At 43.4% G+C, this 24,443-nt stretch overlaps 1 protein-coding gene across 1 annotated transcript in view; it reads left to right on the top strand.

Moving 5' to 3' along the window:
* LOC306927164 (solute carrier organic anion transporter family member 2B1-like) overlaps positions 1-17,718 on the top strand; it is a gene marked incomplete at both ends in the record, with an annotated part of 53,291 nt that extends 35,573 nt beyond the window's left edge. The window contains 13 exons of the mRNA XM_079506847.1: positions 4,907-5,044; positions 6,302-6,464; positions 6,926-7,108; positions 7,462-7,560; positions 8,543-8,673; positions 8,896-8,983; positions 9,564-9,728; positions 10,137-10,323; positions 10,533-10,674; positions 11,375-11,532; positions 11,850-11,914; positions 12,084-12,192; positions 17,616-17,718. Of these exons, the coding sequence (XP_079362973.1) occupies positions 4,907-5,044; positions 6,302-6,464; positions 6,926-7,108; positions 7,462-7,560; positions 8,543-8,673; positions 8,896-8,983; positions 9,564-9,728; positions 10,137-10,323; positions 10,533-10,674; positions 11,375-11,532; positions 11,850-11,914; positions 12,084-12,192; positions 17,616-17,718 (1,731 nt within the window). The remainder of the gene's footprint in view (positions 1-4,906; positions 5,045-6,301; positions 6,465-6,925; positions 7,109-7,461; positions 7,561-8,542; positions 8,674-8,895; positions 8,984-9,563; positions 9,729-10,136; positions 10,324-10,532; positions 10,675-11,374; positions 11,533-11,849; positions 11,915-12,083; positions 12,193-17,615) is intronic.
* Positions 17,719-24,443: the final 6,725 nt, after the last annotated feature.

Here is a 24,443-nt window from a genome sequence, read left to right as displayed (position 1 = left end):
ATATCCTTGTACTATAATGGAAAGGGGGAGCAAACCAATATATTTATCCGTCCGGCTTCTCCTACGAAACTTGGCAATTCTGCTCAGAAAGCCATCCTGGGAAGCAGTATATGGGAAGGCCTCTCGGAGCACATGAACACCCTTTCTTCATACCTGAAGGACTGCCGCCTCAAGCTCAGTGTTGAGAAGACTGTAGCAACAATGTTCCACCTCTACAAAAGGGAAGCAACTCGCCAAATCAACATCATGGTCGACGGTGCCCGGCTACAGTCCCAGTCCTCACCGACATACATGGAGTGAAGCTCGACAGAACACTGTCCTTTAAACAACACCTGGACAGTGTTAAGGGAAAGCCCGTGCCGCACTGATACAGCATCTAGCTGGCACCACGTGGGGAGTCACCACAAAGACACTGCGCATCTCCACCGAGGCCCTAGTTTTCCCTGCCGCTGAATACTGTGCCTCAGCCTGGAATCGCCCCAGCAGAGGTCAGGCGAGAAGCAGCCACACTGGCCCTCACTCGGAAGGCACAGTTGAGCAAATCTCACCTCCTCCACAAGGTCGTCACGGAGACACCACAGCGTACGCATCTCAAGTCCCGGCGGCCCTTTGCCACACAGGCCCAGGAACTGCTCGGCACAACACCAGCCGACACCTCCAAGGCTTCCTGGGTGAAGGCAAGATGGAGGGACCAGTGGAAGGCAGCAGATCCTTCCAGGCTTCACTACTACATCGAGGATCTCACAGATGTTCCTGGCCAGCGCCTCCCCCGCAGGGAGTGGACAACCCTCAACCGCCTGAGGACGGGTGTGGGACGCTTTGGTGCATCCATGCAGAAGTGGGGTCTCACAGACAATGCCCACTGAGAATGTGGGGATCCATTACAGACTGGAACACGTGCTGACCAGCTGCCCCACATACCGGCCACCAAATAGTGATCAAGGCTTAATTGACCTAGACAATGACACACTGGACTGGCTTGCTGCAATAGAGCTGAAGGTCTAAGGACATATACGACAGAAGAAGCACAAACAAATTCTACATGCCACAGGAATCCATCTGCACTACATTGCCTCCGCTCACCTGTCATATGTATTGTACAAATATTGCTTTTGTGTGCCATACTGTTATTGTGCAACATTTTGCTGTGACGCAAATTATATCACAATTTCCACATTCACCGACCCCTCCCCTTTTCACTTCACACACACACACACACACACGCACACACAGCAGCACGGTATGGTACAGTACAGTATGGTACGGTACGGTAACGTACAGTCTGGTACAGTACGGTACAGTAACATACAGTACGGTACAGTACAGTACAGTACAGTACAGTACAGTACAGTACAGTACAGTACAGTACAGTACAGTACAGTACAGTCTGGTACAGTACAGTATTGTACGGTACAGTCTGGTACAGTACAGTACGCTACAGTATGGTTCAGTACCGCACCCAAAATGTAGTCTGACTGAACAAGTGGGCACCCTGCACAAGTGGCCACCCGGACAACTGGCCACCTGGATGGTGTGGCGCGAGACCGTCCGATGGCCGGTCGAGTTATAGTTCATTTGTATGTATTCTTCATTGCAATAAAGGTGTTATTGATGATATTTCATGTTCTGTGACTTTAATAATGTCAAAATAAGTCAACTTTATCACATTTGGAAATAATCTGATCATTTTATGATGTATATAGTCTGAAAAATACTAGGCGGATTTTCACATATTTCACATATTGCATTGATAATAATGTCTTGCAATTTGATATTTAAAATAGATATTTGACAAGGGCTCCTAGGCTAAAATTCAATAACTGACCCTAACGAACCATCATGCAAAAAATTACGCTTTTATCCGCAATTGCACTATCCTTTCACTAAGCCTCCGTACTATAACTGCCCACGGTAGACTACCAGCTAGAGCAGTGGTTAAATGGAGTTTCATGACCCGGAATGCCCCATGCCAGACTGTGACGAGTTGGAGACCATATGGCACTTGCTCATAGACTGCAATAGGTCGAAGGCAGTCTGGAGCAAGATGCACGATATAGGCGTGAGGGTTCCATGTCACAGAAACATTTTATATGGTATTTTTAACTGCAGAAAAGAAAATTATGATTTATTTTGGGTTTGTATTTGTGTGACTGTTTTTAAAATTTGGAAGACTCGGTGCAAAATGTCAACGGACAATGTGGTAATAGATGCAAACACTGTTTTTAAGCAAATCAGAACTGAACTTAAAAGGAGAAAAACTATGGACCTGAAGAGACTGCACACGCACTTAAACTGGCCCACTTTAGCACTGTAGTCACTTTAGCACAGCCCAGGTAATGTACTCCTTGTAACGTATATATGTATACTGTGTTGCCTTTATTCTACCACGGCTCAGTGGCCAAATGGTAAAGTGAGTGGTATTTTGATGTGAGGACCTGGGTTCGTCTCCCGGTCGCGATATGTTTACATTTGGCAGCGGTGGCCGAACGGAAGGCAGCGGTGGCCGAACGGATTGCGGAGCGGTCTTGATACCGGAAGGTCGCCAGTTCGAATCAGCGGTCCGACACGTTAAAATTACCACCGCTGAAGTGCCCTTGAGCAAGGCATTGAACCACTACGATGAAATGTTCTATGAGCAGGGCCTGGCTGGAAACAAGTTATTGAGCTTAGCCCAGATACCCTGGGCAAATATAGTAATCATTTCATCATTTCATTTCACATGTTTATACTTTTAAATGTTTATACTGAGTGTGTGGTTTTGAGGGTGTTGTTATGCGCTCGCGGATAGAGACACATGGCACCAAAGCATGGTGCTATTTGTTGGCGTGTGGCGGCATCCTCAGAACGACACATTCGGTGCAGGCATTTGGGCGTTAGGGTGTGCGTGCGGATAGACACACATGGCACCAAAGCATGGTGCTATTTGTTGGCGTGTGGCGGCATCCTCAGAACGACACATTCGGTGCAGGCATTTGGGCGTTAGGGTGTGCGTGCGGATAGACACACATGGCACCAAAGCATGGTGCTATTTGTTCGCGCGTTCTGGCGCCTAGATGTTTGTTCTGAATGGACATGTTTATACTTTTAAATGTTATATTTTTAGATGTTATCATGTTTATACTGAGTGTGTGGTTTTGGGGGTGTTGTTATGTGCTTGCGGACAGACACACATGGCACCAAAGCATTGTGTTTGTTGGCCCCTGGGCGGCACCTTCAGAACAACACATTCGGTGCAGGCCTTTAGGAATTAGAATGTGCGTGCGGATAGACACACATGGCACCAAAGCATGGTGCTATTTGCTTGCGTGTTCTGGCGCCTACGTGTTTGTTTCTGAATACTTTAACAATTTGCTAAAAATAAATAAAACTACACAGTGGCACAGATTTATTATACACACAAATGCTTAAAGGATAAGCCAAAAAGGGCTTTTTTCCATTTACAGTTGGGGAGGGGCACCTGTAGGTGTAGTTTTGAAGGAGGGTAAGCACTGGAGTCACACTTTATACAGTATGACTGCTGGTAGGGCATTCCACATTCTGTAGTAAAACGAATTTGACCCCATTGTTGTGCAGAAACTGGGTTCAGTGAGATCCTTCTGGTTTTGTGTCTGCAAGTTGCTTTAGTCTACCCCGAGCCATCCCACCCTAGCATAATGAGCAGGGGTTAGGTGAGTTCTGGGTGAAAGTTTGTTTTGAGAGTTCATCAGTTCATTTTGAATCAATGCCTTTCACAAGTTCGAGTTGCATGCATAGTTGATTAGGTGAGTGCTTCTGCTAGTGTCCACAGTGTGTTCCTAACTTCCTACTGACCACTGAGGAGATCCTACAGACAACTTGTTCTTTGGTTGACTTTTCTGATCACTCATTCTAAAGTCAAGTCGAGTGTGCATCTAATCCTCGCCTTCTTCCTCAGGGGAGGGAGGGACTAAGGCCTTGTTCAGACTGGCTGCCCAAATACAACCAAAATCCGATTTTCTCTCCAGATTGGATTCAGATTTGTTTTGAGTCTGAACGTTATTCAAATCGGATTTCCATGTTGTTTTTTTTGCTGTTCAGACTTGATTAAACCAATCAGATTTCAATCTAAGACTTAAGGAAATAATGTAAGGGACATGAGGATGGAAAGAAATAATTAGAATAGCTATTGACTCAAATTTCCCCTGAATTCCTTGCTTCACAACACAACTTTCCATTTACCGTAGACATATTAGACAACAATGCCCATTTCCACCTACCTACAGTAGAAAATTGGGCATCTAAACAAGGCAGAGTCAAAAGAGGAAGGGAGAGAAACGCAGATTGATTGTTAGATTATGTAACATTGTTACAGGCAATAATATAATTACTGTCATCCAATGCTGCTATGTCAAGCACATGTAACTCTATTAATCAAACATTGACTCTGTCATAGGCTGAGCTTTTATGCGCAAATCTTTCCCTAAACATTGAGAGAAAAAGGTTAATTTCAATGTCACACACTGAAACAAGATCCATTACCTATAGAATAATTAGTAGCATATTCTTATTGTGTATGTCATCGACAGCTTTCGGACCAAGCACATCTATCTGTGTGACAGATGGCCAGGTGTCGCAGTCCATTCAAGAGCCTTGAGGTATGTCTTTTTCACACGATGCAACTTGCAGCTGTCCTCATACTGTATAAGGGGTGCGTTTGGATATAGAACAAACTAATACGTGAGTGCGCTCCCAGTGCGCATTTCCGAACGCACCCAAGAAAGCGATGTTCTAGTTTGTCAACTTGTGGATATTTAGAACATAATTCTCTTTATAGATAGATTGATAGATACTTTATCTAATAGACAGATGATGTAATTATAACAGAGCTACATTCATTGTATACAGTATTCTAATTATCTGACTTATCTGACTCCCCCACTTTGTTCAGTTCTTTGTCTTCTGCCATGGACTGCTGCAGTTGGCTCTGATGTTAGTGTCTGGTTTTACGGCGGGTGGCATCCCCACCATAGAGAGACGCTATGGGTTCTCCAGCACGGAATCTGGCCTCCTGTCTGGTTTCAATGAGGTGAGCCCTAGTTATCTCCACACTTCACTAGCCCACACTAACCTGACTCCGCCAGATGGGGCAGCAAAGAGTACACAGGGTTCCGGGGAACCCTGTGTACTCTCTGCTGCCCCATCTGGCGGAGTCAGGTTAAGCCCACACACCAATGAGAATAATTGGTGTGTCAAACATTCTTTGATTATTACGAGCAAGATGTCTCGGGACAGCACTCTCTGGCATTTCACATAAGGGATGTTTAGATATTGGCTTTTTTCCCCCAATGTCCGATTTTCCAATATTTGTCCTACTCTTAATTTCTGATTCCGATATCAACACCGATATATGCAGTTTCACCAAAAGTAAACTATATCAGAAATATAATAAAACAAAATGGCTATAATATCAATACCAGTAAGACGCCCTGAGGGTGAGAAGCGACCTTGCCCTAAAGGGTCAAAACAACAGGTCTGGGAATGCCCATATATGGAACTTTTTTGTTCTTTAAAATCTTTTTTTTTTAATTTTCTGTGTGCGGTAAGGCCAGGCGGAGCCTCGGGCCAGCCCAGTTAGGGCCCCAGTAGGGCCGGGCCTTAATTTCGCGCCTGTTGAGAGGTCAGATGTAGAGTTGCTGGCCAGCTCCATATATACAGATCTAGGTGATGACCAGTCTTCTCCATGTATGGCTATCCGGGGCTTGATGAGGTCAGTGTCGTGATCTTCATGTATTGAGACGGCCATATATGGAGCGTGTCACAGGGCGTGACTGACGGACTAACTGCCATGAAGTGTGACTGACATGAAATGCAGGTTTTCATAGTATATTTGTTCTAGTATATCTAGTTCACAGATATTTTCTGATATTAAATTTAATATCTATTATAATATCGGGAGGGCGATAATTTCTGACATCCTTACACAGAAGCATTTTTTTGGAACTCAGACAATTCCTCTACAAGGTCATGTTCATGCCATGTCCGCAATGGTCCAATGGTCAAAATTATTGTGGGGGGTCCCCAGATGATTTAAAAAAAAAAAAACGTTTTGTTTTTTTGCAACTGAATGGCTGGAAAATGGAAATTGAGAGTTTACATAGTACACATACATAGTGCATGCATAAACTTTCCTTAATGAGGGGGGCGGGGGGTCGCGAGACATGGCCAAAGCATTTCCGGGGGTCCCCAACCAAAAACGTTGAGAACCCCTGGGCTAGAGGCACGATTGGAACCTTCTGAATAAATATTCCTCTTGTTGGGGCTGTGTCCTGGATGTAATGTGCAGGTGGGGAGCTTGTTGCTCATAATGTTTGTGAGTTTCTTGGGGAGCCGTGTTCACCGTCCCAAGTTCATCGGAGCAGGAGCTCTGATCTGCAGCCTGGCCTCCCTGCTCAATACTCTGCCTCACTTCCTGGGAGATCGCTACACATACACTGACCACGTCAGCTGTGAGTCGCACAGCACGCATGTTCACACATACTCAAGTTTTTACTTTACTGGAGCACTACCACGTTTCTGTGCTTTTACTTTTACTCCACTAGCCTACATCTCAGAGGCAAATATACTTTTACTCCACTACAATTATTTGAAAACTTCAGTTACTAGTTACTTTATTATCACAAAAACATACATTACCCACTTCTGCCCTATAATACTTTTGTACTTTTAGTCAAGTAGGCCTAAATCTTGAATTCTGGACTTGTACTTGTAACAGAGTATTTCTGCATTGCCGTATTGATACTTTTACTGAAGTAAAAAACAATGGAGAACTTTTTCCACCACTGCATACATAGATGAATGCCCACTTACGTATTCATGTTCTGGCTGTGGACAGTTCTATTCCATCCACCTGCTGTCTCTCTCTCTCTCTGTGTTCAAACAGCAAACAGCTCTGGCCTCTGCCAAACAGACAACGCCACAGTGTCACCCGATCAGGGTTGCACATCACAGGAAAGCACAGCAGAGCAGTGGATCTACCCTGTCCTGCTCATGGCTCAGCTACTGCTGGGCGTTGGCACTGTTCCTATCCAGCCCTTTGGCATCTCCTACATTGATGACTTTGCCAGCAAAAAGGCCTCACCGATATACCTTGGTATGCGCTAGTGTGCACAAAACAAATGTTGATTACTTGGAAGGGAGAGTGGAAGCGTAGATCAGTGATTAGACCCATAGAGGAATATAATATAATATGTTCTCCACATCATGGCAAACCTTGTAGGGAATTGTGGGAGCCATGCTGCATGATAGATTCACAACAGAGTTTTTGATGCACAAGCACAGGAACTGTTTTCTCCACTTTTTGTCGCATTTGTGAAATAAAAAACACGGAAAACAAACAGTGACATTGTCATTTACAACAAGGTCACCTTTGTGTAGGCCTATAAATGTTTCTCTGTCAAAAGCAATTCAATTCTTACCCTTGGCTGTGGTTTCTCTTCTCTGTAGGTGTTCTTCTGGCAGTGAGTTCTTTTGGTCCGGCTCTTAGTTTCCTTGTGGGTGGCTTCACGCTAAGCTATTACGTGGACTTCGACAAGCTGTCGCCAGGTTAGCCCAGGTTATTTGTCATTATATGTGATAGTTCCTAGCTGTTTGTAGATAGGTTAAGTATGAATATAAAGGAAGGAAGAAGTGGCTCACAGTAGGCTAAAGTGAAGCATGGGGGGGGGGTGTACACCAGTTAAATATTCTGATAATACACACAAAACATTATTGCTCCTGTCTATAGGCCATACATACTGTATAATGTGTGACAAAAATGGGACATTGTGAAACTCATGAATAAGTGCAACTCCACTCATTAACCAGCTGCATGGAATACTTATTGTGGCTTGAATCTTTTGGTTCTCAAAAATAAATGAATGTTTTCACCATTTTAAACCATATCCGTGGACATACCGTAACATACAGTATGCAAAAACAAGGACATTTATATTTTTACAGTCTAATCTTGGTTTCTATCTGTCAAAAACTCACGTCATCTATCTGTCATATGTGAGTGTGCTCAACGTCTACAGGTATTATCTTGTGATGGACTCAAATCCTCCATCACTCTATGATTCAGCTTTTATTATGGTAGACACTAGAGGGCAGTGCTGCATATTGAATGGCTGCCGAAGTTACAAGATTTGACCTATTTGTAAAGCATAAACAGTACAGTAAAATATGTTTCCAAACTTTTGAGGAGGGGTAGTTAATGCAGTAACAGGAACATGATTCAGCATTAGATTTTTTTTTCTTTACATTTTGTGGGTATCACTTTGTTCAAAGATGGATGGACTGTTTTTGAGACAGAAATGCACTCAATAGAGACAAACAGTTTGCTGGATGCTGGCCTGGCGCTAAAGGAAAGCTCATGGTGGTATCACAAATAGGTTTCTGCCTCCTGGGATCATGAAAGTGCACAAAAGGTTTCATGGCAATCTGGCAAACCTTTCTTTACAGACAAACAAACAAACAGACGGATGTACTGTAATAAGATTGTTTAGTTGTTTTCATCGATTATTTAGTGGTTCTCTGCTGTCTCCAGATGAGATCCAATTGGACCCTACAGATCAGCGCTTCGTGGGAGCCTGGTGGCTGGGCTTCTTAGGATCTGCCATCCTCCTCTTCATCACAGCGCTGCCCTACATGTTCTTCCCCAGGGAGATGCCCAAAAAGGTGCTGTATAGTGGTGTGTGCGTGAATGCGTGTGTGCGTGCGTGTCTGTGTGTGTGTGTGTGTGTGTGTGTGTGTGTGTGCGTGTCTGTGTGTGCGTGTGTGTGTGTGTGTGTGTGTGTGTGTGTGTGTGTGTGTGTGTGTGCGTGTGTGTGTGTGTGTGTCTGTGTGTGTGTGCGTGTGTGTGTGTAAGCCCACTGTGTCATCTCTGTTTCCTTTGGTCAGGATGGTGATGAGGATGATGACCCAAAAACGGAGAAGGAGCAGCCAGCAGGCCCGGAGCAGGAACAAACCCTCACTCAGTTCCTCAAAAGTGAGACTTGCAATTTACCTGTTATGTCTGCTGCAGGGTACAGGTGACTCCACAGGGCAATGATGATTGCACCAAATTAATTGCACCAAATTAATTCTAGATTCTCTCTTTTTAATTTAGCATCTCCACCAGGCCAAAGGCCAGGGGCCGAGATAATGTGTGCACTCCTGTGCGTGCGTGCATGCACACTTAGATACCTATTTAATATGAGACATACACATCAAGTGGGGGAAAATGTCCGCAGTTATCAAAGCCGTAAATCATCTTTAAATTATTATATTAAATTATTATTGGTAAGCGGGGGCTTAAAATCTGTGTGACTTAACACACTAACATGATTTATCCACACTTCTCCTAATAGGCTTGGGCCCCAGAAAGGTTTTCAGAAATCTTAGGATAGCTGTGAATAGACTACAGTAGATAAGAGTCATTGCTCCAGAATGTTTTCATAACTTATCTCTTTCCCTTTCTCTTGCTTCGTCTTTCACATTCTTCCCTTTCCCTTCTCCTCTTCCCATCAATTTAAGTATTTTTCCTTTCTGCTCATCCTCATCCAATTTCTTATCCTTACCTCCACCAGGTTTCCCTCGCATCGCCTTGAGGACGTTCCGAAGCCCCGTCTTCCTGTTGGTAGTGTTTGCCCAAGTGTGCATGGCAGCGATGGTGGTCGGCTTTGCCGTCTTCATGGGAAAGTTCATTGGGAAACAGTTCAGCCTGTCTTTCTCTTTCGCCAACATGATGATAGGTGAGCTAGCGCTGCACTTCATTTTGAAGTAGTCTGCATGAAATGGGACTCCATGAGGTGCAATTAATTTGGGGGTTCATCTTTGAATTTCAAGAGTCTATCTAACTAGGCCTTATTTTCCCCAAATTCATGTAGAAACCCTCCATTTTGTAAGCCAGCTAGGCGTTGACTAATTTGTTCACCAATTAGACTTATTTACGTGTACAAGTGTATGGGGGAAAGGCGGGACAGCTGCTTTATTTTATGCTCATTTTCAGAGCTTGCGAAGTACATACTGTTAATAGACAGAAAGCTGTGGGAGCAAACACATCTGTCTCTCAAGAGACTTACTTGGGTGCATTTGCACCTGGATATTTAATGCAGGTACTAGTATGTATCATATACAGACATGTACTCTGTTCCACGCAGGTGGAGTCGTTATTCCATTTGCTGTGCTGGGCATCTTGCTGGGTGGAGGTCTGATGCGGAAGTTGAATCTATCTTTGACTGGCGCTGGCAAGCTGTGTTCTGCAGTCGTACTGCTGGCCGTGTGCACGGCTATACCGCTACTAATTATTGGCTGCCCCACGCAGACAGTTGGTGGCGTATTCCCCCAGTAAAGTATTTATGGAGGATTACATGGTTGCTTTCTGTATGTTGACCTTGGTTCAAGATCTATATATGTGCGTGTGTGAGTAGTGAGAGAGTACACACAGACTGACACAGTACATGCATGTTTTCGTATATGTGAACCAGCAGGAAACAATTGCCACATTGCTCATGTTCTGTTGTCCTACTGATGTGTGTTTGTATTTGTTTCTTTAGCAATGATCCCATGTCATGTAATGCTGACTGTGCATGTCCTAAGGAGGCATTCAACCCAGTATGTGGCTCAGATGGAGTAGAATTCAGGTCCCCCTGTCAGGCGGGCTGTCGGTCTATGGAGATGGATGACATGAAAGTTATGGTAGGTGCTTGCTTTGCAAGAGGAGAGGGAAACAGGAAGGAAACATGTGTTTCCATTTAGGTCTTTAGCAGACACTCTTACAAAGTGCAAGGTAAAATTAAATGGCACAAACCATTGTCAACAAATGACAGGGAAAATTGTCTTCGTGCAAACTTAATGGACCCGTGATCATTACGAGATCTGATTGGTTAAAAAGGTTTTAAATAACAAAATAGACCTGTGAAATTTGTTCCCACATTGAATTTGTTCCAACATATTACAGAAATGTCCCTTACAAACATCAGTGGTATTGCTGAACAAGCTAGAAAGAGAATAGCGTCGTGGAAATAGACCTTGGTAGTTGGTACAGTTGTTAATGACAGCAACAGGAGCTGTGGAAATACAACTGCTGTGAAGTTAAACACTCAATGGTTCACAATACAGTTAGATTAGTTTTTTTAAACAGATTGGCATTCTAAAAGTACTATTATAACCTCTACTACAAAGTAACTAGGATAACAGGTTCTGCTTCAGCTGTTTTTGCAGTGACTTGTTCCAAAGCAAAAAACGGAATGCTGCGTTGATTAAAGCACTTGGACCAGCTTAAAACTGCAATTTGTAAAGTGAAACTTTTGCCAAGCAAATGTTTCTTTATATAATACAGTCCATGCTGTACTGCATATAGTGTTTTTGACATGGTTTTTTACTTGCCTCTCCACAGAACTATACATCATGCAGGTGTGTGGACGAAGGCCATGCGATGCCAGGGGCTTGTCGCAGTGACTGCACCCACCTCCTCCCTGTCTTCATGGCGCTAGCCGCTGTCACCTGCTTCCTTGCCTCCATCGCTCATACACCCTCCTTCATGATGATACTCAGGTACAGACAGATGGAGAGACAGACACACACACACACACACACACACGCACGCACGCACACACGCACGCACGCACACACACACACACACACACACATCATGACATAACACAGATTGTTTTCCATTATCCCTTTTTTTCAGAACAACTATGATAGCAGGATGTGTATTGGCAGCTGTTTCAAATTAAAATGGTGCTACCATGGCTGCAATGGAAACACTACAAGAGATGGACTAACACGTGCACATGCTCCCTCTTAAAACCAAGAACTCTACTCTCTGTCTCTCTCTCTCTCTCTCTCTCTCTCTCTCTCTCTCTCAGGATAGTACCTCCAGAAGATAAGTCCTTTGCAATTGGAGTCCAGCACTTTCTTTGGAGGGTCTTGGGTGAGTCCATCACACAACACAAAATGAACCCTCACAGGTCAATATTTACACTACGAGTTAAACCAACCAATAATATTTTTCTGTGAAGGTTTAAAGGGCCTAACATGACATTTCAATTCATCTTGATTTTTGGTCACACACAACTCTCTCTATAAAGCGTCCTTGCCAGGCCCGGTGTTGTATGGCAGTGTCATAGACACCACCTGCATCCTGTGGGGCGAGAGGTGTGGCCAGAGGACTTCCTGTCTCTACTACGACATGACCAACTTCAGACAGAGGCAAGTACACTACCTCCCAAGCAGGGTTGTCAATACATTAGCTCATGGTAAAAACTGTCCTATAGTCCCCACCCACTCACCCATCCATCCATCCATCCATCCATCCATCCATCCATCCATCCATCCATCCATCTTCAACCGTGTGTAGCAGGTCCCGTGGCAGACCCCAGACTTCCAGAAACATGACTTTCACCAAATTGGGTACAAATGATCTCTGAAGTCATGTAACAGTGACCGTCAAACAGGGTTTTGATATCAGCTCAGACTGGGGGGATCCTGTGGAATTTTCCCAGACCAGCATGGAGATATACTCCACCTGGTATTCGCTTCGACCTGTGGTCTCCTCCCAGTTGGACGTGCCAGGAAGACCTCCCTGGGGAGGCGACCAGGAGGCATCCATAATAGATGTCCAACCACAATGTGGCTCCTTTCTAAGCAAAGGAGCAGCGGCTCTGCTTCAAGTTCCTCACGGATGGCTGAGCTTCTCACCTTATCTCGACTCTAACCCTACACACACACACACACACACACACACACACACACACACACACACACACACACACACCAAAAATTATTTTAACCCATTATAGGCGGGAAACCCTTTTTGTAACCCTACCCTTCTGGACGGGAACCCCTCTTGGGGTTCTGTACAGTATGTAAAGTATTGAAAAATTACAAAAAAATTATGCTGCTATATAAATATTTGAAGTTTTTCATAAAACTTTATTTAGAAGGCGTTTTTAGAATCGGCCCAGGCCAAAATGGGTTAACGTATGTGTCGACAAGTCGCAGTCGCCAAGCCCTAAAAAGCACTCAAAAGCGACAACATCCAGCTAACAGATCTAAAAACCTAGATACCTCATTCGCCGCTGCAGTTCATTGGAGCGACATTTTTTTTCTGGAGTCCGCCATTTTGAACTCCAATATGGCGGAGGCACGGCCCCCCTCTCACTCAAAGTGACTACTGGCCAATCACAGCACGTATTTTCCCGGTCTAGGAAGTGATGAGGAGGAAGTAATGATTCTGACAAGCCCCGGAAAAGACGTGCTGTGATTGGCCAGTAGTGACTTTGAGTGGCAGCGACAGCGTGCTGTGCCTGCTATATTGGAGCTCAAAATGGCAGCCATACGAATTATATGATACACATGCACCGTCTACCTTTAAAACCCATTCTGGGCGGGAACCCCTTTTGGTGTTAGCATTATGTTATGCTTTAGCTATTGAAAAATAGCAGATCTACAAGCTCATGGCGCGCTACGAGCTTGTAGGTCTGCTACTTTTGAAAAATCGAAGAATGACTGACGTAGAAACATAGCTTTTTCAGAAAACTGTCAGGATGTAGAAGACATTTTTAGAATCTGATCTCAGGTCAAAATGGGTTAAGTCTATGATCCAGCTTGCTGCATCCAGAGTGCTGAAGAGCTCGTATGGCAGCAATCTATCTACAACATATTTAATACAAACTTGTACAACTGTCGTGTATTTTCACACCTAAAACTCACTAAACCGTAGTAAACTCTAGAGAGATGAACTAGGCTAAAGCAAACTTGTAGAGTAGTGAAAAACCTCGTCAAAAAGCATCAGATCGGATCGGAGAAACGCAGACAGAGAGATGAACTGAAGATCCATGTTGACCATTTATTGAAACCAAAGACAAAGGGAGAGAGCGTCCCGCGGCCCTGACCCGCGGGAGCTCCCAGCAGACTGACCGTGGTGGCCAGCCAGCTAACACTGAAACTAGATAACCTTTACATTGCAGTAACAGACATGATATACCTTTCACATAGACAGAGTTGAATTCAGAGGTGGAGTCAAAATTTACATACAGATCAACAGATGGCCTTTGATTAGCAGATGGCTGTCCCACTGTGTGTTTTGATTCACACCTAAGAACTTCAAGCAGTATAGAACAAAGGCTTAACCCCAGGGTACTTCATGAGAACTCCTATGTGTTTGCTTCTCAAGAGACCAAACTATTCTGACCAGACAGTGTGGCTCCACTTAACCTGTAGTACCAAAATGTAGTGTAGTTATTGACAGAATATAGCATTATGGCCATATGGACTATATTTTACGAGACCACATTCCCCCCTTATGACAATCACAAGATTGGCATACAAAACAATACATATAGTCCATATTCAACTGTAGTACACCCCCCTTTTGACTCCATCACAGCCTATAACACACATCAGGAAAAACAACAACAAGTGACACATTACAAAGAAGTACACAAATGATTACAACTGGTTCAGATTACATGTTTACGTTCTTCTAAATGATTCTTCTTCTACATCCTTACAATTTCATCAATGTACACCTAGCATCACTTTTCGACACATTAAAACACTCACAATACCCTGTCTGTAACTTCAAATCACTTTTTTTAACGAATTTCACATAACCTTATCGATCAATGATAGAAATGAAACTTTAAACATATACTGACATTAAAATCACCACAACACTTTCGTCTTAACCCCTTTGTTTCACTTTGAAACTCCCACTTTGTTGGAATAATTATTGGCCTTCAATCTTAATAACTAAACACCCAGTTTAATATGATATTAAGAGTAAAACATAGCCATAACCTTCATTTTCAAATAAGCTTTTCGGACATGTTTGATAAATTCATTCATATTTTGAAACTTCCCCTCCAAAGGCTTGGTAAGCGCGATGCGGGGAAGGGAGTGGGGCAAAATAAGTCCGATGCCAATACGATCCTAGCCAGAGGCCACCTCCTGCTTCAGACTAACAAGTCACAGTTCAACTTAACCAGGGTACTATCGGGTTACGTTACTTATCCTGACCCTAACATTTCAAGTAACTACTTGATGAACGCTAACTCCCTCACGTTTAAAGGCAAAAGTTCTCTCAATAATAACAAAAGAATCTTTGCACGTCGTGGCACCCTAACTGCCTTTAGTTGACTATAATCAAACTAAATAATAATATAATATAATATAATGTCGCATTTCTCATTGTCTCACCTCATTGTCCGTACAGCCATGCTTGGGTCAAACAGAAGCTGCATGAAAGTTGCTGTTGAACTCGCACCGCCGTCGCCCTGCTTCCATTGTCCCATCCAACACAGCACCATACTCCCCCCCCCAGACATTATATGAATATGAAATATCACATAAATGACTGGAAAGAAAAACATGAACGCACGTGTAGCTACAGGCCTCATCGAAACAAAGATACGCCGCAAAACGAGCTTGCAGATCCGCTGTTTCTGAAGAATGAAATGAACCCGTGGTCGCCGTTCGTCCGTGACCACCCCCGCCGATGAAATGAAACATGCGCTGATCGCTCCCCTCTCCCGGTGCATGGACCGCTGATGAACTCTCCCGGTCCGCTGCTTGGTGAAGGCCGTGTAGAGACGTCCCCTTCCTTGGGTTGGAGATCCGCTGCTCCCCGCCGAGACGTGAAGAGAAGCACGTTCCCCGTCGACGCGCTGTAGAGGGCCTCTCCCCCCTGACCATCGAATCCAGGTCACCGTCCACATCGGAGCCCCGGAGCGCACCGCTTGCGCTGTCCTCCATTCTCGCCGAAGAGAAGACCACTTCTTCTCGCTGTAGACGAACGCCGTTTCGCCGAAAAAATCAAACTAACCCCCAACCGCCAAAATTAGACTGAAATTGTCCAAAAGTCCCCGCTGGCTCTCTGCTGCCTGGCGCCGTCGCACCAAAGACACCGGTTTCGTCGCACCACATGTCATGTATTTTGGACACGAGACCCTACAAAAATACTTAACCAAAACGGGAGAGCATTGAGATAATTGTGTGAGACACGGCAGACAGATTGATGTTCCTCAGAGATGTTTTATTTCGACAACACAGCAAACAGCAAAGCATGGCATAGGCTCCTCCGGCGGCCTTACGCCGTCCCAGACTGACTGACTGACTGACATAGAAATCAACTAGTCTTAAGTACAGTTTTACACAATACACATAGCTCCAGACAGCTGGCATTTGGCCACCCTATAGATAGGTAGAATCAGGATCACTGTGGCCCTTTGATCCACTGTTTTAGCATTTGATGGCCCTAGGTGTGAACCAGGATCTCAGACTACAGTATAAACAGGCCATCGACACCTCTGATCTTGAATATCAAAGACAGCTGCCTGCAGACGAAATGACTAGGGCCATTAACTATACCTACTGAATAAACAGGATCACCCATATGCTATGACCAAGAACATGAGATATTGTAAGAATTATTGATTCCAGATTCCACACAACCCCCCTTATGACATATATGTCATATAAAAAAATATGGAACCATAATTCTTACCAGTTACCACCCCCCTTGATCCTCAGTTTAACAATACATTCAAGACACCAGAATAACAGCTTTACCCCAACATGGTTTTCAAACACAGACATTTAAGGTTACACAACTTGCATTTACAGTAAGTACAAATACAATTTCGTATCAGTGGAAAATTCATAAATGGTTTCCATTACAGTAAGTTAAACACAATTTCATATCAGTGGAGAATTCTCTTTGCGTTATTTCAAACTCTTATGGCTAAAAATGTTACAGAACATTAGGAGGATAATTTCCCTGTTGTTACTCAAATCTAGGATAACATGTTTATAAGCACCAGATCACATGAAGCTCTCTTGGAGATTCACAGGACCAAAATCACACCAAATCACATAAACCTCTCTTTTTGAGATTCACAGGACCAATAACACACCAAATCACATGAACTCTCTTTGGAATTCACATGAAAAATAAGAAAAAGGAAGAACACGTTATATCCCAGAACAGAATCCAACAGAAATTTAACCCCTCACTAATAACTCCCATCCCGTAATTTAAATCACATTTTAAGCCCTAGAGACCACAAAGAGTCAAATTAAACCCTCTTTAAACACTGTCGGTACTACACGACTACCAATTAATTACCCTGTAATTTAATCACTATCCTGACTTTAAACACTGTCGGCACCAAACGACTGCCAATTGCACTATCCTGACAAATAAACAATCCTAAACAGTGAAAATGATTAGTACAAACGAACGTGACGCACAATTTTAAACCAGAGAGAAGGAAAGTCCGTCTCCCTCATATGAACAAAGGAAATTCTTCTGTATTCTGCATTCCGTTACCTCAAAGTTCGCTTCAGCTGCAGATCAAGTTGAGAAAATGTTCACCGCTGTTTTCAGACTACAGTATAAACAGGCCATCGACACCTCTGATCTTGAATATCAAAGACAGCTGCCTGCAGACGAAATGACTAGGGCCATTAACTATACCTACTGAATAAACAGGATCACCCATATGCTATGACCAAGAACATGAGATATTGTAAGAATTATTGATTCCAGATTCCACACAACCAAACATTGTTATAACATATTATGCCCAATAAGCCGTAGGTTCATTCAGTGGCATTGTACTGCTCCGTAGGTTCTTGGGCACTCTGCTCAGCTTCATCATTGGAGGGCTGATCTTCTTCGTGCTGTCCATGCTGGTCGTCCGGAGGCAAGAGAAGAGGACCACTATGAGCTGAAAGAAACACAAATGTAACATTTATTTTTAAACGTGTTCATCAAATGTGTTACGTTATGTGTTATATACATTTAATAAATGCTTTTGATACATGTATAATGCACTTTCTAAATGTATTTAAATACATTTGAGTACCACAGACGAAAAACAGTCTAAGTCCAAATTTCAGACTGACCCCTCCACGAAAAGGCCTCGTTGTCCTGAACCCTTATCTATCATTTATATATTATGGTTCAATAGTGTGGACTTAGACTGTTATTCGTCTGTGGTACTCATTTGATGAATGAAAATACATTAACATATATTATTGTTTAGATGTACAGTACTGTATATAAATGCATTTGATCAATGCATGACATATGTTTTCCAAAATGGGCATTAGTGCACAAATCTGAGATTCCGGTATAGGGAAATAACACTGGACTATGTATGCACAATGGGGATGGCTCCAGGGGGAGCCACTGCCCGTCCACCAAGTGGTGGACAGCACCTAATTACACATTTACTTGAGTGACTGACTGTACTTAAGTACGTTTTGGAGTATCTGTAGCCTACTTTACTAGAGTGTTAGAGTACTAGAGTATATTTGGATACTTATGACCAGGGCCGGCTTAATGGAAGAGCTTTAGGTGCTGCAGCGCAGGGCACCAACCTGGTTTGCCAAACGGCAGGGAGAAAGTGAAAAAAGTCTCGACTCGACACATTTCCATGCTGCACCCTAATTCCTTGATAGTAGTTATTCTGGGGTCAATAAAGCTGTACATTATTTTATTTCATAATTGTATGAATTATATGATGTATCTTTTCACTGCTATAAAAATATGAATTCGAAAGCAGACTGACTGTCAGTGTCTCACTATTTTCACTTGTATTTGGGTTTCCATTTTTCCATACCATGATGAGAGCCTAGATTGAAAAAGCCATTTCCACCATGTAAGCAATAATGCACTTTTTAAGTAAATGGAGACCAAACTTTTCTACTATATCCATGTTAGTATTGGTATGAAAACCCTTTTTTTTCCTGCTACGGTTCAATAGTTAGGCTATATGCCAAAAAGTGAATTCAGCCTGTTATTGTTCCAGAATTGGGACACCATTGAGAGAGAAAATGTGGGGTGAAGTCCTTCCTCAGTCCAGTAGTGCCGCTCGGTCCAGTAGCGCCCTAGAGTAACTGCTCACAGACAAACCGACAGACTGACAGACAGACAGACAGACATCCCTGTCTCTGTCTGTTACGGCCTAGAGGAGATAATTACTGTAGTATTACAGTTGTTTGCTAAAAGCTCAAGAGACCACAATGCCCCTAATGGTGACTGTTTCATCCCTGCTAACCCGACTCCTCGTCACTTTGTAACGATCAGATATTACTATCACTGCTACTAATTATTAAATCACGGGTTGTGAATGATCTCCTCTTAGGACACAATCTGATAAAGTGGAATGTAAAGAAATAGCCTAAATAAGCAGCAGTAAACACAGTCAGAAACAAAGCTTACGTTAACCTTTTATCTAATCAACGCAAGGAATCAACAGTACAGTTATACAGACAGGGTTGAATGAATGAATGAAGGAATGAACCGAGTGTCCGTGTCTCATGCACGCACGCGCTTTATTGTTTTGTATTGTTCCGTGGTTGTTTTCCAAACAAGGTGACAGTCTGTTTCTCCAGCGTTCCCTCCCGAACGTAACACTCCCTTAGAACATAGAAGTAGTAAAGTAGTAAATAAAGTAGTACATAAAGTCCCCGTAGCGAACGTAATCCAGTTGACTGCACTCCAAAAGAAGAGGAAGAAGAGCACCTCGGATCCTCGCGGGACGACGAAATAAATAAATAAAAGACGAATGATCTCACCAGTTCAGAAGGACGTCTCGAGCCGCTTCATATAATGAGCACAATCGTTCTTGTAGCTATAGCTTAAAGAGATGTTTTAGACTTAGAGAACAAACATGTCCAGGTCCCTCGTAGACTCCCTGTTTCCTTGTTTGTCTGTCTCTCTCCCAGGTCTCTCTGGCAGGCCGGTAACCTCCGCCTACTATATGGGCGTCAGTCAACTCCAGACCCGTGTCAATCAAATTATATCAAATCATAAACAAGGGGCCCGATTAAGCAAGTGGAATCTAATTACATATAATTTTACAGTTTTTAAGACATGGGGGCGTGTGCAATGTCATATTACAATTATGGGCCAGGTAAGAAGCGCTTTCGACACCCCGTGGTGTGAGCAAAACGGCCTTGAATTAGTCATGGGAGTGTTTTAGGGAGTTTTGAGGCTTACCCAATGAACATGTCCGTACTATTGTCTTTACGAGTCAGCTGATGTCCTTTACGGAATGCGCCCTTTTCTGCAAGCGGTATTACATTTCTGCAGACTGGCACCATAGACATGACATGACTTTGTCACATTTGGGTTAATTATTCCTATTGCACTGCATGCTGTCACCTTTATGCCTCAAAAGAACAGATCCACAAGCTGTCACAGCCATGATGTGCATAGCTTGTAGGCCTATGTCTCTATTTTGTTAAGTAACTTGCAGTGTTCATTGGAAAGTCATTACAGCGGCGCAGCCATATGCTAAGGGAGGGAGATATACGCACATCATCACTTCATTTGTTTCTGTTCTAAGCATGAAAAACAGCTGTAAAAATCTTTTTTCTAGTTCATTTGATTCATAAATGAATAACTAAGCCTTTGAAATGGCACCTACCTATAACTTTCAGATCGGAATGGAACTGCGAGTAGATACGCAGCATTGGCTGGCAAATTGGCAATCCATGCGTAATGTTCCCAGAATCGTCTAACCCCCGAACATACAAGTTTGTTTGATATTGTTTAATTCGATAAAAATAGAACCATGTACCATACAGCGAATGAAAGCAAGATTCCTAAGGAATATGGGGATTTTTACATTTTAAAAAACGGTTGAGAAATGAGAGAACCATGAGTGTTTATAATATCAAATATTATAAGAATAATATGAAAGACAAACGGAAGAGCTCAGCTCACCATCCCGACAAGGAGGAAATATACCCTTTAGTGCATGCACGTATATGCACTGACTGTTGCACACACGCTCTTTATTTGTTTCTATTGAAAAACACCAGTAAAATAACGTTTATTTGATTTTATTTCATTCGAGTCACGACGAAGGAATGAGTTGAAATGCCATACGTGCGCCATGCGTATTGCTGCGGCCCCAATGTTATGGTCTTCGCTCGTAGCATTTTATTGAAGAAGAATTGAGTCGGGTGTGATACAGCGTATGAAAGCAAATAGTGCAGGAAAAAACCCTCTAAAAGAGGCTTAGTTTTTGAGGTACCCCTCCCCGAGGTATAACAAAACGGGACAACGTTTCTTCATATCTTTAGGATGTCCCCTTCATGAAATGGATTGTCCCGAGATTTACTTTTACTGCAAAAGTCATGAAATTAATCCATGAAGTGACTCACCACATAGGCAAAAAAACGCCTATCCTAAAAGAGGGAGTTCCAAGTAAATCCTCTGTCATTTTCTACCTGCTGATTGTTTTTACATCATACTTGCACAGATGGTCTACAGGTAGTGTGCCTACATCCCAGCACAATCAGAATGCCAATATCTGGTTCTATTGTGAATCAGCAGCCTTTTATATAAGGTATTAAATAGGCGGAAATAGCAAAAAGTTAACTTTTCTGAGCAACATTCACTTGTCCTACTCTTTATCAGGGGTATAACTAAATGGGACATAGTTTTTTCATATCTTTAGGATGTCCCCTTCATGAAATGGATTGTCCCAAGTTTTACTTTTACTGCAAAAGTCATGAAATTAATCCATGAAGTGACTCACCACATAATGAAAAAACGCCTCAATCATGAAAGAGGGAGATCCAAGTCATTTTCTACCTGCTGCATGGTTGGTTTTATGTCATGCTTGCACAGATGGTCTAGTCAGGTACATCCTAAAGCAACCTAAATGCCAATATTTGGTTCTATAGTGAATCAGCAGGCTTTAATATAAGGCCTTATTAGAGGCAGAAATAGCCAAAAGCATAGAAACTGCAGTATCAACCATCAATCTATTTACTTTGAATGCAAAAGTCATGCAATTCTTCAATTAACTTTTTGCACCAAAAAAAGTGCATACAGTGACCCCAGTGTCTACAGGTGTCTGTAGACAGTAGTGTCTACCCTACATGAGCAGGGTTTTATTAGCCTGGCTAATAAGCCAGAACGAATCAGCCGTTGTCAAAAACAATTGCCTCTGGCAATTTGAGTCTGGCTTATTAGCCAGGCTAGGGTTTTATAGGCACTCTGGGTTAGAATCATAGGTGTTACACTTAAGAGTACAGGTCTCCGCCAGACCAATTACAGGTTATTGTGGGCTGGAAGTCAATCTTAGCCAGTCAGGATGGAATATGAAAAATCTGAAAGAACTGTTTCTTTATTGAACAGATGACGGACACACGCGGACGGACAGGTGGTGGCCTGGTGGAGACAATATGTTTTACCCAGCCACTTCATATTCATATAGAATCTATTATTCTCAGATGGACCTAATATCTCTACACCTGAAAGCATCAAGAATGACACATTATTAATGTTGTATTCTATAGGTCCATATAGCCTAAATGCAGTATGGTTTAATGCTGTAGAATTCACAGCTTTGTGTGTGCCATTCTTTTTTTTTTTAAATAATTTTTATCCCACGATTTTGTAACCCATTTTTCACCCCTGTGTCAATTATCTAATGTGATCCTGGGCTCTACACACCCTCCGCCAACCTAGTCCCCATATATGGGGGACATGGGGAGAGCAACGGACTTGAACTCATGCTTCCTTCATGCCTGAGTGTCCAAGTTGCTCCTTTACACCTGACAGTGGGAGTTTCCCTGGTTGGACGTAGCGCGTGGAAGTAACATGTTATTCCAAACAGTTCCTTTCCCCTCCATCAGGCACCCCGGCTGGCCAGGGGGAGGCAGTTTAGAGACCAGGATTACTGCATGTTTTTTGTGAGGGTACCTACCCTAGGGGACACGGGGAGAACATGCAAACTCCACACAGAAAGCCCCTTTCGCCAACCCCGCCTCGGGTATGGGCACTGATGACGCGGAGGAGGAAACACGCCGCCAGCATCCACAGCGCCCCGAGCGGGAATCGAACCCAGGACCTTCTAGCTGTGAGGCGACAGCACTACCAACTGTGCCACCGTGCCCCCGTGTGTGCCATTATTAATGAATAATCAACAATCAGCAGTTTATGGAAACCAATTTGGCCCCAGTCAGTCAGTTCCCCCCACAATGCTCAAGATGACATTGAGAATAAGCTGCTGATTGATATGTAGTACCATAGAAGACGTTAGGCCTCACTCACACCTATACATCTAGCATACAACAATGTTGCCTTATATAACAATATGTTGTCATTCCAGCTGTTTTGAGGCATAGGCTCAAGACAGAAACATCCTTAGATTCCACATGAATGTGAGTAAACTAAAAACATGGCATCAAAATATATTTCCTGTTATTAAGTTTGTATAGGCATTTTACAGTATTAGATCAGGATTAGAACATTTAGAAGTAACTCTTGAAAAGAAAACTGTTAGATAGATAGATAGATAGATAGATAGATAGATAGATAGATAGATAGATAGATAGATCAATCCACTTATAACCAGTAAGACGCCTGAGGGTGAGAAGCGACCACGTCATAAAGGGCGAGGTGACGTGCACGCATCCACCTGGGTGACTGCTGGGCGAGCGCTGGCGCTTTGGCATGGGGGGTAAGATCAACATATGGAATGAATTCTGTACTGGCCATATATGGAGCATGTCTTGAGTGTACAGGGTTTGATGAGGTCAGATCAACATATGGAATGTCAGAACAGGTCAGCTCCATATAGATCTAAGGGTGGCAGCGGGGGCAGTGTCTTGAGTGTAAAGGGTTTGATGAGGGCCCATGAGCTGGGCCTTCATTTTCAGGCCTGTTGAGAACTCTAGTTTTCGCCGACTGCCGGGCGCGGTTTGAGGTCAGATGTAGAGTTGCTGGCCAATATTGATACATCAGGGATCTCCATATACTGTATGGGCTTAATTGCGACATCAGGTTGTATTTACTATGACATCAGGGATCTCCGATGCCACGTGATGTTATGAGACCTGGGCACCATATATTGGGGCTTTCCCATGTATGGGGATTTAGAGTGTTACACTGACTGACGGACAAAAATGTACGATTTCATAGTAAACGCGACCTGCGGTCACAATAAGGCCTTATATAAACGGTTGCTTATTCACAATAGAACCAAATATTGGCATCCTGGGGGCAGAGTAGCCTGGCTAATAAGCCAGACTAATATCACACAACACTGTCGCGGTATATTAGTCTGGGCTGGCTCCACTTGGATTTCATTTCCCGGGGGGCGGGTTCAAACATTTGCTCTTTGACGCAATTGGTCAGAGCTACTGTCAGTCAAAGGTCTCAAGCATTGAACGTACCAAAGCCCGCCCATATTGCATACCGTGTCCCGATTGGCCCGACCTGTTCTCGGTTGTAGGAAAGAGGCGTGCTACTGAGCCTCGCCAGACCGTAATCCGCTGGTAGGCAATTTTTTTTTGCCAACGGCTGATTCGGTCTGGTTTATTAACCAGGCTAGGGGGCAGAGAGCACTGAGGGGGAAGGTGCCCAACCCCCAGAAAAGGGCACCATTTTGGGGTGGACTTTTTGTGGGGGTCCCTTGTGCCATTTCACA

Source organism: Electrona antarctica, assembly GCF_951216825.1.
Source record: "Electrona antarctica genome assembly, chromosome: 1".
Lineage (NCBI taxonomy): Eukaryota > Metazoa > Chordata > Actinopteri > Myctophiformes > Myctophidae > Electrona > Electrona antarctica.
This window is presented reverse-complemented; position numbering and strand designations above follow the sequence as displayed.